The sequence below is a fragment of the Hyaena hyaena genome, unplaced genomic scaffold (assembly GCF_003009895.1).
Source record: "Hyaena hyaena isolate Hyena2069 unplaced genomic scaffold, ASM300989v1 scaffold_70, whole genome shotgun sequence".
In the NCBI taxonomy this organism is placed as follows: domain Eukaryota; kingdom Metazoa; phylum Chordata; class Mammalia; order Carnivora; family Hyaenidae; genus Hyaena; species Hyaena hyaena.
Window position 1 is genome coordinate 1,409,566 of NW_024080701.1, and position 14,512 is coordinate 1,424,077.

The 14,512-nt window shown below is 52.0% G+C and overlaps 3 protein-coding genes across 4 annotated transcripts in view; 2 read left to right on the plus strand and 1 right to left on the minus strand.

Annotated features, from left to right (window-relative positions):
- The first annotated feature begins 6,061 nt into the window (after positions 1-6,061).
- GCHFR (GTP cyclohydrolase I feedback regulator) lies at positions 6,062-9,691 on the plus strand. The gene is made up of 3 exons (XM_039232739.1): positions 6,062-6,220; positions 7,921-8,015; positions 9,159-9,691. The coding sequence occupies exons 1-3, from the start codon at positions 6,185-6,187 to the stop codon at positions 9,280-9,282; spliced, it is 255 nt and encodes an 84-aa protein (XP_039088670.1). The 5' UTR covers positions 6,062-6,184; the 3' UTR covers positions 9,283-9,691.
- Positions 9,692-9,865: 174 nt separating this feature from the next.
- Positions 9,866-14,512, minus strand: part of DNAJC17 (DnaJ heat shock protein family (Hsp40) member C17) — a 41,241-nt gene continuing 36,594 nt past the window's right edge. For both annotated transcript variants that reach the window (XM_039232736.1, XM_039232735.1), the window contains one exon: positions 9,866-10,065. In XM_039232736.1, the coding sequence (XP_039088667.1) occupies positions 9,943-10,065 (123 nt within the window). In that variant the 3' untranslated portion in view covers positions 9,866-9,942. The remainder of the gene's footprint in view (positions 10,066-14,512) is intronic.
- CUNH15orf62 (chromosome unknown C15orf62 homolog) lies at positions 10,062-14,411 on the plus strand. The gene has a single exon (XM_039232738.1). The coding sequence runs from the start codon at positions 12,477-12,479 to the stop codon at positions 13,002-13,004; it is 528 nt and encodes a 175-aa protein (XP_039088669.1). The 5' UTR covers positions 10,062-12,476; the 3' UTR covers positions 13,005-14,411.

The window sequence follows — 14,512 nt, forward strand, 5'->3', positions numbered from 1 at the left end:
GCAACAGAAGAGAATCATCAGTTATAGGCTCCAACAGAGAAAGATGTACAATGACTGAATCTCGACAAAAAATCGACTGTCCCTGCAGCTCGGCCAAAGAAAAACCATCATCACCCTAAAGTCTTGCTTCTTTCCAATGGATTCGTGTTCAAAACAACTCCTCCCAACTTCCTCCTTCTCCATAAAATAACATTCCTTTTCTTTGTTTGTTCAATTTGCCAATGGCTTTGCTGTAGCTTGCTTGTCCTGGATTGCAGTTCTCTGCTATTCCTGAATAAACTTGATTTTGCTGGTGAAATAACTGGCAGTTTTGTTTTTTAAGTTTTTAACACCACCATGGCCTATTGATTTTTATAATCCATTTTTGTGATTTTATGAAACTTTTTGCAGTTTTAAAAACTAAAAATACATGGGGGCACCTGGGTGGCTCAGTTGGTTAAGTGACCAACTCTTGATTTCATTTCAGGTCATGATCTCACAGCTCCTGAATAGGAGCCCTGCACTGGGCTCTGCACTGTCAGTGTGAGATTCTCCATCTGACCTTCCCCTGCCCGTGCTCGAACTCTCTCTCTCAAAATAAATAGACATTAAAAAAATGTTTTTAACAAAAACACAGGACTATGATTCCAATTTTATCACCAGCATTTCTTACGGGTTAAAATTTGGTTTAGTGACAACTGAAATATCTACACCAGCCCTCCTCAAATCCTTGACTAGATATTATATACATACATTTTTTAAGATTTTATTTTTAAGTATACCTAATGTGGGACTTGGACTCACAACACCAAGATCAAGAGCCATTTGATCCTCCAACTGAACCGGCCAGGTGCCCCTTGGCTAGATATTATATTTATGTACCTTTTAATTGTGAGACAGTTTACAAATAAGAGTACATTTAATGTGTATGCATATAGTAAAGAACAACTGAAAGGCAACGAAGTTCCCACCCCAAAGGTAGAGGAAAAGAAATTTACCTCTACTTCCTACTAATTTTTAAGGATTCAGTTCAAATAGTATCTCCTGAAATACACTGTAATTGTCTTGTAGTGAGAAGCATGTTTTTAAATATACTTTTATATTACTTTTTCTCATTTTTCTGAGATAAGCATGTGTTTCTTCAGTAATAAAAAATGTTAGCTTTTGGAGAGAATAAAAATTTTTATTTCCTTTGGGGAATCCTTCCAGACCCACCACCACCACCCTGAAGGACTTAATCTTTTTGTTTTTCTTTGCTCCTGAGGTTTCGTTACCTCTATTACACTTGGTTCCTTGATTATTTGCTTTCTAGTCTGGCTACCCAACTGGAGTGTTCACTCCTCCAGGATGGGGTTCATGCTCAATTCATCTCCACATCCCCTGAGCCTAGCACAGCGCCAATGCAGAAGCCTGAACGTGGAGGGGAGGAAGGAAAGAAGGAATAACCAATATCCAGGCCCTGCCACGTAGACAATGCTTTCATGATGAAAAGCTGAGTTGTGGAAGAACAATTTCTCCTCTTTATGCAGGGGAGGAAGATCTGCCAGATAAACTGACTGTGGCAAGAGGCGAGGCCAGATGGGCAGACCAAGCAGGGGAATTCATTTCCCGCTGGATATTAAAGATGTTATCATGTGGGCATGTGGCTGCCAGAGCAATCAGCAGGGGGGTGGGTGATTCTGGACGGAGCTCTCTATCTTATGTGGCATCTGCAGACCAGTTTTGCAAATGCAATAAAGCCCTGGCAGCCCGAGATTTGCACTGCCTTCCCGTCTCGTCCCCAGCCCGGCCCAGCCTGAGAGACAAAAGCAGAGCAGCCCCTGAAATTCCTGTTCTCTGCTCTGCCCGGTGTAGGTGAGCCTCATCTACCTGGCTCTTCTAAGAGAGGCAACATGGCCAGGTGTCTTGGGAGAGTGGGTCTACTCTCTGTGTCTAACCACTTACGGTACTTGACACTTAAAAACTTGTTCTAATTAGGGGCCCCTGGGTGGCTCAGTTGGTCAAGCACCCTAGTTTTGGTTTTGGCTCAGGTCATGATCTCACCATTTGTGAGTGTGACCCCCTGTTGGGCTCTGTGCTAACGGTACAGAAACTGCTTGGGATTCTCTCTCTCCCTCCCTCCCTCTCTCTCTCTCTCTCCCCCCCCCCATTGTGTGCTGTCTCTCACTCCAAAAATAAATAAATAAACTTAAAAATTTGTTCTTCTTAAATATTTAATGGCTAGAAAAGAATATGTGTAACACAGGTCAAACAATAAAGATTGAGGACATATCTAACCCTTAGCACTCAGGTCCTAGTGAGAGAAAGAGAACATCACTTTGGCCTTATAAGGCTCCTACATGGCTGTCCCCACCCCATTCCTTTCACTTCTCTCGGAATAAATAAATGCTGCTTTGAATATTACATTTATCTTTCCCTCACTTGTCTTTATAATTTAACCACATATTTTTAGTAGAAGTATAATTTAACCATATATGTTTTTCATCCCCACACAATATATTGGTTAGTTTTACAAGTTTAGAGGGTTCTTTTAAAAAAATTTTAGTGTTTATTCTTTTTTGCAACACAGAAGACGAGCGGAGGAGAGGCAGAGACAGAGAGGGAGACACAGAATCTGAAACAGGCTCTAGGCTCTAAGCTGTCAGCACAGAGCCTGATATGGGGCTCAAACTCAGGAACAGTGAGATCATGACCGGGCTGAAGTAGGATCCTTAACCAACAGAGCCACCCAGCTGCCCCACAAGTTTAGAGTCTTAAGTAGAATTAGTGTATATTTTCCATGATTTAATTTTTCACTTAGCATTGTTCATTGCTATGCAGTTTCTATTGTATTAATCTAATACCCTACTCTTAAAAAAAATTTTTTTAGGGGCGCCTGGGTGGCTTAGTCGGTTAAGCGTCCGACTTTCGCTTAGGTCATGATCTCGCGGTTCGTGGGTTCGAGCCCCGCGTCGGGCTCTGTGCTGACTGCCGGCTCAGAGCCTGGAGCCTGTTTCAGTCTGTGACTCCCTCTGTCTCTGACCCTCCCCTGCCCACGCTGTCTCTCTCTCTCTCTCCTAGAAATAAAAAAAATTTAAAAAAAATTTTTAATGTTTTATTTATTTCTGAGAGAGAATGGGAGAGAGAGAGGGACAGAGACAGCATGAGCAGGGGAAGGTCAGAGAGAGAGGGAGATACAGAATCTGAAACAGGCTCCAGGCTCTGAGCTAGCCGTCAGCACAGAGCCCGACGCGGGGCTCGAACCAACAAACCGTGAGATCATGAGCTGAGCGGAAGTTGGACGCTTAACCGACTGAGTCACCCAGGCGCCCCTCAAATCCTACTCTTGATGGACATAAGAACTGTTGCCTTTTTTTTTTTTTTTTTTGCTAATTACAAACAGTGCTGTTATGAATATTCTTGCACATGTGTATCCTAATTAGTGAGTTTTCTTGAGGTTTATCCAGAAACGGTTTGGCTGGGTCATACAAATGCACAACTTCAGCTTTGCTAGGTGATGCCAAATTGTTTTCCAAGGTGATTGTATCAATCATAACACACTTCAATGCCAACAGTAGTGTTTCTGTTGTTAGATGTTTTCACCAGTACTCAGTGTTTACAGATTTATTTATTTATTTACCAAATCATTAAAGTAGTATTCTTTTGGGGAATCTGGATAGTTCAGTTGGTTGAGCTCGAGCCTGTAGCCTGCTTGGGATTCTGTATCTCTCTGCCCCTCCTCCACTTGTGTTCTTTCTCTCAAAAATAAACAAACATTAAAAATAATAATAAAGTTGTATCTCATTGAGGTTTAAAATGTAGCTTGAGGGGCACCTGGGTGGCTCATTCAGTTAAGCATCTGACTTTTTTTTTTAAACGTTTTATTTATATTTGAGAGAGAGCTCACAGGTGCCCATGCAAGAGAGAGAGAATGAACAGGGAAAAGGAAGAGAGAAAGGAAGATTGAGAATCTGACACAGACTCTGTGCTGACAGCAGAAAGCCCCATGTGGGACTCATACTTACAAACTATAAGATCATGACTAGAGTCAAAGTAGGCTGAGCGTCTGACTCTTGATCTCAGCTCAGGTCTTGCTCTCAGGGTTGTGAGTTCAAGTTCTGCACTGAGTGTGAAGCTTACTTTAAAAATTAAACAAACAAACAAATAAATAAAATGTAGCTTGATTTGCATTTCTGGGATTTCTAATGACATTGAACAACACGTTATCAGTTTAATAACCTATTCCATTCCCTCTTCTGAAAAGTGCCTATTCAAGTCATTTGCCCTTTTTGTTGTTGTTGTTGATTTATCTTTTAAAAAAGGTGGTTTTTTTTGTTTTTGTTTTTGTTTTTTACTGTTTATTCTTTTTGAGAAAGAAAGAGAGGGTGCCTGGGTGGCTCAGTTCAAAGAGCAAGAGACTCTTGACCTTGGTTTCATGAACATGGGGTTCAAATCCCATGTTGGGGATATAGTTTACTAAAAAATTAAAAAAAAAACCCAACAACTTTGGGGCACCTGGGTGGCTCAGTTGGTGGGTCATGATCCTGTGGTCTTGGCTGGAGCCCCCCCCCCCACCTCCCCAGGCATCGGCGTGGAGCCCGCTTAAGATTCTCTCTCTCCCTTTGCCCCTCTCCCACTAGGATGTGGGCATGCGCACTTGTGCACACTCCTTCTCTCTAAAAAAAAAAAAAAAAAAAAGAAGAAAAGAAAAGAGAGAAAGAGCAAGGAGGGGGAGGGGCAGAGAGAGCGAGACACCGAATCGGAAGCAAGCTTGGGGCTCTGAGCTGTTAACACAGAGCCCTACGCGGGGCTCGAACCCATGAACCATGAGATCCTGACCTGAGCTGAAGTCAGACACTTAACCTACTGTGTCACCCAGGTGCCCCTGTTCATGTATCTTTTTTATCCTTGATTTGCAGGCCTTCTTTATATGTGTTGACTATTAATCCTTTGTCAGTTTAACAAATCCTTTTTCAGGCATGAATATCTTATCTCTCCAGCTAAGTTGTTAGTGTTGGAGGTGTAGACTAGGGGTAAGAGTACGGAATAATAAATTAGACCGGTAAGAGTCCTTTAAAATTACAACTGCCTACTTCCCTTACAGCGCGCTGCACCTCTGTCAAAGTGCTTGGAGGCACAGAGCACATCCTCTAAGTGCCCTTTATAGATAGGAAGATTGTTCAAAGGCCAGGAAAGGTTACAGGCTGTTTCTGTTTGCTTTGTTTTTTGGAGAACCAATCACAGGCAGATAAAGAATCTTGAGTTCTCAGATTTTGAAACGTCTAGATGAGGGCGTGGACACACCTAGGTACACTTGCTGCTCCCTCATTGGTGGCTTAGTGCCAAGGATGTACTTTCTTTTGCCCCAGGTGTTGCCTTATGATTTCCTGCGCGTGCGCTGCGTCTTTCCAGCTCCGCGGGAAGCTCTCCGAAGCTAGGGTCAGATTCCGTCGGTTCAAATCCCTCCCGGACTGGCACACAGCCAAGTGCTCAGTTCCTTTACACATTTACCAATGGGGTCACAGAAATGCAAGATTCCGCTGCTGTACTGGGAATTACAGGCAGGGAGGAGGAAATGCGCAGTGCACACGAGATGGCATTTTAGCTGCAGCCACAAGCCTCTCACCGCTTTCTCCTGTGCGCGGACAGGAAGTGGGGATCCGCTAAAAGCTTTAGAGGTGTGCCTGGGTGGGGTGGGCTGGAGCTTGGGAGGCTTCTGCAGGACAGCCGACTGCTCCCGGCTCGGCTTCACAGGGAGGGGGGAGGGGACCCGCAGGACTTTGGAACCTAGTACTGGAGGTGTTGCAAGAAACAGGGAGCACAGTCTACACGCACGCTTGGCACCACGGCTGGCCGCAGCCAGCCGAGCCCTGCGGGTCACCCCCTACTTCGGGCCGAGGGTGCGGGGGCGTCCTCGGCAAACTGCACCCCTCTGTCTGCCTGGACCACCCGCAGAAGCAGCCGGGCGCGCCAGCGTCCCACAGCCTGGCCCGGAGGGCAGGAGGCGGGCCCCGAGTCGCCTGGAGCCCGGGCGCGTCACGGGCGCCCGCTCCTGATTGGCCGGCCGCGGCTGTCACGGGCTGGGCGCACCGGGATTGGCGCCGCCCGAGGCCAGAGCTGGAGTAACTGGACTCCCGGCGGCGGGTCGCAGTCCCCGAGCCTGAGGGGCTGGCGTCAGCGCCGAGCCCAAAGCCCTGGGTGGGAGTCTGGCCGGGACGCGCGCACCATGCCCTACCTGCTCATCAGCACCCAGATCCGCATGGTGAGTACCCGCCGCCCCGCGAGTTGGATGGAGTTGGGACCGGGCCCGGGCCGAGGGGGCCGCGACTGCACCTTGGCGCCTCCCTCTCGAGCAGCGCCTGCCAGTGACTGGATCCGGAAGCCGCCCGGGACACGCCCCCTCCGGCTGAAGAGCTGAGGCTGGGGAGCGGAGTCAGTCCGGAGCGCGGGACCTGGGTGGGGGGGGTCCTGGCCGGCCCTGCGCTTCCAGGGCCGCGAAGAGAGCGGAGTGCGTGCATCCTCGCCACGGAGCGAGCTCCGGGCGCTTGGGGCTCCTGTCCTACCTGTCCGCGCGAGGAACCCAGGACCCCCTGGCCTCATGGTGCAGCACCCACGGCCCTACACAGAGCCGCTTCGCAGGAGGTGGGGGTGGGGGTGGGGTGGAGTGCAAATACATGGGAGAAAGAGGTTTGAAAAAGAAAATGACGTGCTAAGACACTAAAACACCTATGTCAAGTGCCTGGCCCTCAGGCACTTTCAAAAAGAGCTATCCCTGAGCCCGTAGGAAAGACAAGGGGGGGGCGGGGGGACAGGCCCTGTGGTTAGAGGTGGGGAGACCATTCCAGGGTCAGAAGCGATGCCCCTTTCTCTGGGTGTAATTGACTCGTCCAAGACAGTGCCGGTGGCTCCAGGAATCCCCTTTTAACTTCAGAATAGTTTGGGCACCCCAAAGGGGCACCTCCGCCCCTTCTCACTCCCCAGGGCACGGGTGACCCATCAGCGGGTGCACAACTCTCTGGAGGTGGAGATAACAGGGAAGCTACCGCGTGCCAGGTGAGGTCTTAGCAGTGTCCTAGGGCAGTGGTTTGAGAACCAGTTACTTGTGCAGTTGTTAAAATGTGGCTTCCTGGGCCCCTCCCCAGGCCTCCCCAAATACTAAGCCTGGGGGTTAGGAATTCAGTGCTTTTCAGGCGATATTTTAAAAAATATAACAGCTTTACTGATACAAAGCATACATATACCATAGAACGCACCAATTAAAAGTGTACAATTCAGTGTTTTTTAAAGCATACTCGAGTTGTGCAGCCAACGCCATAATCCATTTTAGAACATTTCCATCACCTTAAAAAACCCTGTACCCATACCATGGATGTTAGCGGTCATTCCTCATTTCCCCCAAATCCCCCAGCCCTAAACAACCACTAGATTACCATTTCTATGGTAATATGTGGTCTTTTGTGCCTGGTTTCTGAAAACGTACGTATTTTCAAGGTTCATCCATATTGTAGTATGTATTTGTCCTGATTCCTTTTTTTTTTTTTTTTTTGCCTAGTAAGATCTAATGCATGTGTAGCTATATCACATTTTATTTATGCATTCATCTGTTGACATTTAGATTGTTTTCACTTTTTGGTTCTTGTGAATAATGCTATGCACATTCCTGTACAAGTTATGTGGATGTATTTTCATTTCTGTTTTCCAGGTGATTCTGATACATGCAGACACAGGTAGCAATGCTTGGCAGGAAGTTGCCAGTAGTTGGGCCACGACCAGCTCAGTTTGGAGGGGCTGGGGAGGCTTCACATGGCCTGGCCTGATCACGGAGGGCCAGTGAGTTTCCTCACCACCCTTTCCAGCCTTGAACTGAAGCTGGCTCAGGGCCAGCAGGCAGGGGAGGAAGGAGAGAGACCTTCCACCTCTCCCAGGCCGCCAGCCAAGCAGCCACTGTGGCTTACCTTGCAGGAGGTGGGTCCTACCATGGTGGGCGATGAGCACTCTGATCCAGAGCTGATGCGGTATCTGGGGGCCTCAAAGAGAAGCGTCTTGGGAAACAACTTGTAAGTAGTGGCAGTCTTAAGGATCTCCTCCCTGCCAGCCCCTATAGGCCTCTCCCTGTTTTTTGTACAAAGTGAAGCCCAGGGACCCACCACTCAGCATCGGAGGCCCTGCCTGCATCCTGGGGCTCTGTCTTCTTATAGGGTCGGTCCTGTCTGCAGCTTTCCCACAGCCCCCAGGCTTGCTCTGAAAGATTTCTCACTGGCCCTCCCTTCACAAGGGGGCCCCAGGACGGAGTCCAGCTGGGTATAGGACTCCATGACTCCATAGGTGGACTGTTCTTTACTCTGCCCTCTCATCTTGGAGCTGGACCCCATCAAGGCAAAGATAGGCACAGAGAGAAAAGTTTCTCTCTTGAAGAGCTACCTGGGTAAGAAAGCTGAACTCTGGAAACAGGCAGCAGGCAGCCCGGGTCCTACTTTCAGCTCAGCTGCTGTCTTGCAACTCGTGAGAAGGGTTGTCGGAATGAGCCCCAGTTCAAAGAGGGGAAAGAGGAGGCAAGCTGGCCCCAGCCCCTTGGGTCAGGGTTGGAGGGCTGAAGCCAGCCACATTCCTTCACCATGAGCCATTTGTCTCGAGATGCCCAACTTGGGGCTTGAGCCTTTTATCTGATTGACAACACTTCATGATCACTTAACCCTTAACGAAGGGACAGCAAGTATTCTCAGTGCCAGGGAGCAGCACCCAGAGCGAGGAGCTGTTAGGGGCCAACCTGTTGCCCCAGGACTGCAGGACAGAGCAACAAGAGGGGGCAGGGGCCTGGGGGAGGACCCTGGAGAGAACAGGCCCTTCCTCCTGAATAGTGCAGCGGCCCAGGGCACGTGGGGCTGTCATCATGGATGCTATGATTTCAGTAACATTTGGAAAGCTACTTAGCGCTCCAAGTTTTATAATTATAAAATGGGAACAATAACGGTTCCTCCCTTGGGTTATTGGGAGGAAGAAAGAAAATGTGCAAGCCAAGTGCTTAGCAGGGGAGGGGGCAGGCAATGTGCACTTAACCTGGCACCTGGAAGTCACCCAGTAAATGTCAGTCACTACAAGGATTCCTGACCAGCCCTAGGCGTCAGCAGATACTAGTATTACTTGGGGAACCTGTGCTGTGTACCCCCTCATGCTGTCTCCTCTTCGCCTTCTCTTCACAGTTGTGAGTACTTTGTTAATGACCCTCCTCGCATAGTCCTGGACAAACTGGAACACAAGGGCTTCCGTGTGCTGAGCATGACAGGGGTGGGCCAGACGCTGGTGTGGTGCCTGCACAAGGAGTGACCCTCTCATGCTGAGGAGCAGACGGCGCATCTTTTTCTGAGTGGTTGCCATGGGCCCCGATCCTGAGTCCCCGTTCACTCACTGCCCGGCCTTTCTCTTCCCAAATTGCCATTTTCCTTAGACCAGCACCACTGGGCAGTGAACGGCCTTTTCTGAAAATTGCCTCAGCTAGTGGGGGAGGGCAGGGCCCCTGCTCTGGTGCTCTCAGCCGGCCCTCCAGCTTCTGCGCCTGGCTGACAGCCCTGGAGGAGGCCATGTTCTGTGGGCAGCCTGAGGGACCCGCATGACCCAGGTTGTCCCTGGCCAGAAACTGGGAGCCGGTGAGGAGCATGGCCCCAGGACTGGGTGGGAGGGTCCTGCGTAGCTAGTCCAAGCCAATAAAGGACTGTGATGAGTGGTTGCTTCTCTGCGCCGCTGGCCCGCTGACTCTCACTGTGTGGAGCACCTCCCTGGGGGTCTGCCCACTCCTGGGGAGGGAGAGCCAGGCCAGGGTGGAACCCTCTCCGGCAGAGCCCAGAAACCAGGGCCCTGCTTGGGCAAGCCAGCACCTTACATCCCCACACGCAATAGAGATAGACTCTTGTAAAAACAAAAAAACAAAACCAAACTTTATTGGTGACGGTGAAGACGAGGGCGGGGGAGTGGGCTGGAGGCAGGAGGCTACGTGGGCTGCCCCACCTTGTCCTCCTGCTGCATCTGGGCGATCAGCTGTTGCCGCTCAGCGGCTTGGCGCATGCGCATCATGACGAGGCTCTCATAGTCCCTCTCCGACAGCACTGAGCCCTGGCGGACAGACGGGGGCGGAAGACGGTCAGGACAGGACGGCGCAGCCCCAAAGAATCCAGACGTGGAGGTCTGGGCCTACGGAGAGCTAGTCTTGAGGCAAGGGGTGACGATGCCCGGGACTTCTCAGCTGGCCTCCTCTAAGCCATCTCAGGCAACTCTCACTCCCCTCCCCGCAGGCCTTCCATCAACAGTCAGCCCTGCTTCAGCTTCTCCGGCTGAGTCACTTATTCGTGCTCCACCCAGGCCCTGTCTCCCTCCATTTCCTCTCTGCCCTTCATTGGAGACTCCTTTCCTCCACCCGTGACTCCTGCTTCTCATAAGTCTGCAGTGAAGGGGTTGTCTGAGATGCAGAAATCCACTCCACTTTGCCAGGAGGAGGGGAGAGCACCGCCCCTCCCGGCGGCCCACCTCCCTCTGGTCTGGCTCCTGCGGGACACACACCCCTACCCTAGACCCAGCCTGTCAGCCTGCCCTAGAAGGAGAGAGAAACAAGCATGAGGCCGTTTGCCTCTTAAAAATACACACCAGCGCGGCTGGAGGGCAGGGCCCATGCCTTTTTATGATCCTGCCAGCACAGTGTGGAGGATTAAAGAGCGCTATATATTAATAATCAAAAGAATAATAAGCAACCCAATGGGCCAAGGCTGTGGGGTGGAGAGGCAGCTCTACAGAGGAGACTTGATGCACCCAAGCCACACCCTGATAAGGTCTGCAATGGGAATTAAATCACTTCTGTCAGTACAGCTGGAGTGGTGTGAGGCGTGGAGCCCGGCCCAGAAGTGAGCCAGGCCAGGGGATGCGAGGCAGAGCACATCGCTGAGCCCTGTTCTTTGGTACATCAGAGTGTGCACTCATGGAATTATTCAGGGGGAAGTTCAGTGGTCAGTGACCTGGGGGATAAGAAGGGAGTGGCTAGGATTAAGATGCCAGACCTGGGCCAACTGGTTTGAAGTAAAGGGTGTACAGAACCGGGAAGTGTTACTCAGCTCGGATGCCCCTGCTTCTCAGACTAGCGCCAGCCTTCCTGCTTCTAGCTGCAGTAGCTGCCAGGACAGCTGTCCTGGCAGCCGGACCCACACACCTAAGGTTGGCCCAGGGTACTGCTGACAATTCAGGGCAGGCCTCTGTGGCCTAGCCCTTTCCCCAGAGGAGGGACCCCAAATAAGGCCCAAGAGGCCTGAGGGGAAGAAGGCCTGGAGCATGGTGGGAAAGGAGGCCACAGGACCCCTGGCCCTCAACTGCTCTCTCTGGCCCTGAGGCTATCGGAGTAAATCGAGGAAGATGAGGAATGGCCAGACTGAGGGTCAGGCTCAGGGGAGGGCAATTTCCCCTCCCCAAGGTAATGCTGCTCTGCTGAGAAAACTGAAGAGTCACCCTGGCATGCCCCGAGCCCAGCCCTGGGAGGAGCCAGCCCTTTATAGGCATGGGGCTGCTTCCCATTAACACACCCTCTGCCCAGCCCCCCCCATACCTGCAGGCTTGGCTAATGAGGGCCTGTCACCAGGCCGCAGGACTGAGTCACCCACATCAGTGACAAGTCTCTCTTCCTTCCCCAACAACTGTTCCACATGCCTGCCTTTCAATTAACTCCCACCCTCCCTGAGCTCCTCCCTCCCAGACACATGGAGGGGCGGCCGCGGAGCCAGGCCCACCAGCGAGGGCCCAGAGCAGCGGGGCTGTGGGGAAAAGGAGACAACGTGATGACACACCAGGCAGGGCTGCCCCTCGAAAGTCCCCAGGGGAAGCCTAAGCTCCCCAGTGCCCTGGGGTGTTGGCCTCGGCTGGCCCAATCCCTGCATGCGGATGCTGCAATTACCTAAGAGCATGAAACCCAGCTTCCCACCTGACTGAGTCACCTGAAAACAATCATACGTCCCCACTGCCACACACTGGCACAAACAGCCAAGCCACTAATCAGAGTCCGGGAGCCGCCGCAGAGAGGCCTGGCCCTGCGCTGCCCTAAAGCCAGGCGCTGGGGCCAGGGAGGGAAGGTGATCTTGGGACCACCAGAGCGCTGAGGAAACAGCACAGGCCACTCAGCACGAAGATCCATCTCTGACACCACAGGCGCTGCCCTCACTCCCGCTCCAGTAAGTGCTGCTTCTTCCTCTTGCGTTGTTTTTTTTTTTTTTTCCACTGCCCTATCAAGTAACCAGGGCACTCCTGTCCCTCTGGGCAACTCCTGTCACCAGGGACTCCCACCTCTGCTCTCCTGGACAAAAGTGCTCTCCCCAGGAGCCCTTCCCACCAACTAAGATGCTGGCCAAAGGTCTGTGCTTCTAGCCCACTAGGGCTGTCTTCCCTGATTCTTGCCATTCGCTGCTCCGGTAGGGACCTCATGGTCCCTGGCAACTCTTGAACTGGGCTGCTGAGGTACCGAGCTTGTCTGCTGGCTCCGCGGGGTGCTAATGGAGACCTGGCGGAAAGGCTCCTTCCGCAACGCCTCCTTCTTCAAGCGGCTGAGCCTGGGGCGGCCGAGGCGACTCCGGCGACAGGGCAGCGTGCTCAGTCAGGCCAGCACGGCTGGCGGGGATCACGAGGAGTACAGCAACCGAGAGGTCATCCGGGAGCTGCGAGGGAGGCCAGATGGCCGGCGCCTGCCTCTGTGGGGGGACGAGCAGCCCCGGGCCACCCTGCTGGCCCCACCCAAGCCTCCTCGCCTCTACCGAGAGAGCTCCAGCTGCCCCAACATCCTGGAGCCCCCACCTGCCTACACTGCCGCCTACGCCGCTACCCTGCCTTCGTCGCTCTCCCTGGCGGGCACCCTCCACCACTACTCTGAAGAGGACCTTTTGGACACTCCCCCCTTCCAGAGGACACCTGCCCCAGACCTCAGTGATCCCTTCTTCTCCTTCAAAGTGGACCTGGGGATTTCACTTCTTGAGGAAGTTCTACAGATGCTGAGGGAACAATTTCCCAATGAGCCTAACTTCTAAATGGAGTGCGTGGAAGGCAGACGTGGGGTAACTGGAAGAGCTGGAAGCCTGGAGACCCAGGGAAGGAGGGTACGATTGCAGATTAAGGTAGGGACAGAAATCCAGGATCCTGCCTGCCCTCTGGGTCCTCAACAGTCCTCCCTGTGACCCTGGAGCAGAGGGTCAGAGGCACAGAGGCAAGCCGGGAAAGTTGTGAGGGGGTACTTGCTGGCAGGAGCCCTGAAAGCAGCTGGCTAGGCTGGGAAAGGGAGGCCATGCCTGTAACCGCGGGGACAAGGCAGAGGCCAGCAGAGGGGGAGGGGAGCCCAAGGAGAGGGGTGAGTCAGGGAGTGAAGGACACGCACACTGAGCAGATCAGATGGGTGCCCTGCACCAGCCCCCTCTGAAGCCACTGTTTATAGAGAGACATTACAAGACAGGTTTAGGCAAAAGTGGTCTGACCCAGGCCAAAGAGGAGAGTGGGGAGACCTGAGGGGAGAGCCACCAGGTACATGTGGTTGTTCAGACTGAAATCAAGTAAAATTAAACATTTAGTTCATTGGTGGCATTAGCCACATTTCAAATCTTCAGCAGCCACACGTGACTAGTGGCTAACACCCTGCACAGTGCAAGTTGAATGTGAACATTACTGGAGAAAGTCCTGTTAGCACTGGCATAGACAGACCAGAGCCCTGAGCCACCAGTACCATGGTGGGGGGAGGGGGAGAGGAATCTGGGGGGAGGGGCTGGCAGAGTAGGAAGAGCGAGGCATTTAGAGGTGCAAGGTAGAATCAGGAAAAAAAGCCAAACAAATCATTTCCAGAAAAGGGATGCGAGACCCAACAGAGCTGCCCAGAGCACGCCCTGGTGCCCAAGGAAGGTGTCTGAGGGAATGCCAGCCAAAGGCACAGATACAGCTCACAATGGGGTGCTCAGAGAGTTCCCACAATTACTAGTGATGGGAGCCCTTGAGAAATGTAGCAGAAAGGTGGCAGATTTCCCTCCTTCCTGCCCTGGGAGCACAGGACTGGATCAGAGGATGGACACGAAACTCGTGGCTGTTACTATGAAGAGGCTCAGCTGGTCTCCAGAATCGTCCACAGGACTGGGGAGCTCTGCGTTGCCCGAACCCCTGATGATGGGGGCCCAACATGTAGGGCAGAGCCCACTGGGTCAAGGCCATAGGCTCTGCTACTGCCCTGCTCTGTGGTCTGGCCAGAAGACTTGAAACCAGAGCCCAAATTGTCTGGGCCACACGGTTTTGGCACCCCAGGCCTTTTCAAGCATGGCAGAGGGAGAGAAGAAGCTTCTATGTACACTGCTTCCATACCCAAACCTGCAACCCCTCTCTCCTCTCCTCTGTGTGGATGTCCTGAGCCGAAAGGCTCCCCTCCGGATGCAAGAGATAATGAATAAAGTTCTTTATAACATGGCCTATGGAGTGTCCTCTGGGGCTGTGAAATGCTGGGACTTAACAGTGGGAAATGACGTCTCTAACTGGGCTTACACCAGTTCATCTTCTTCCTCTG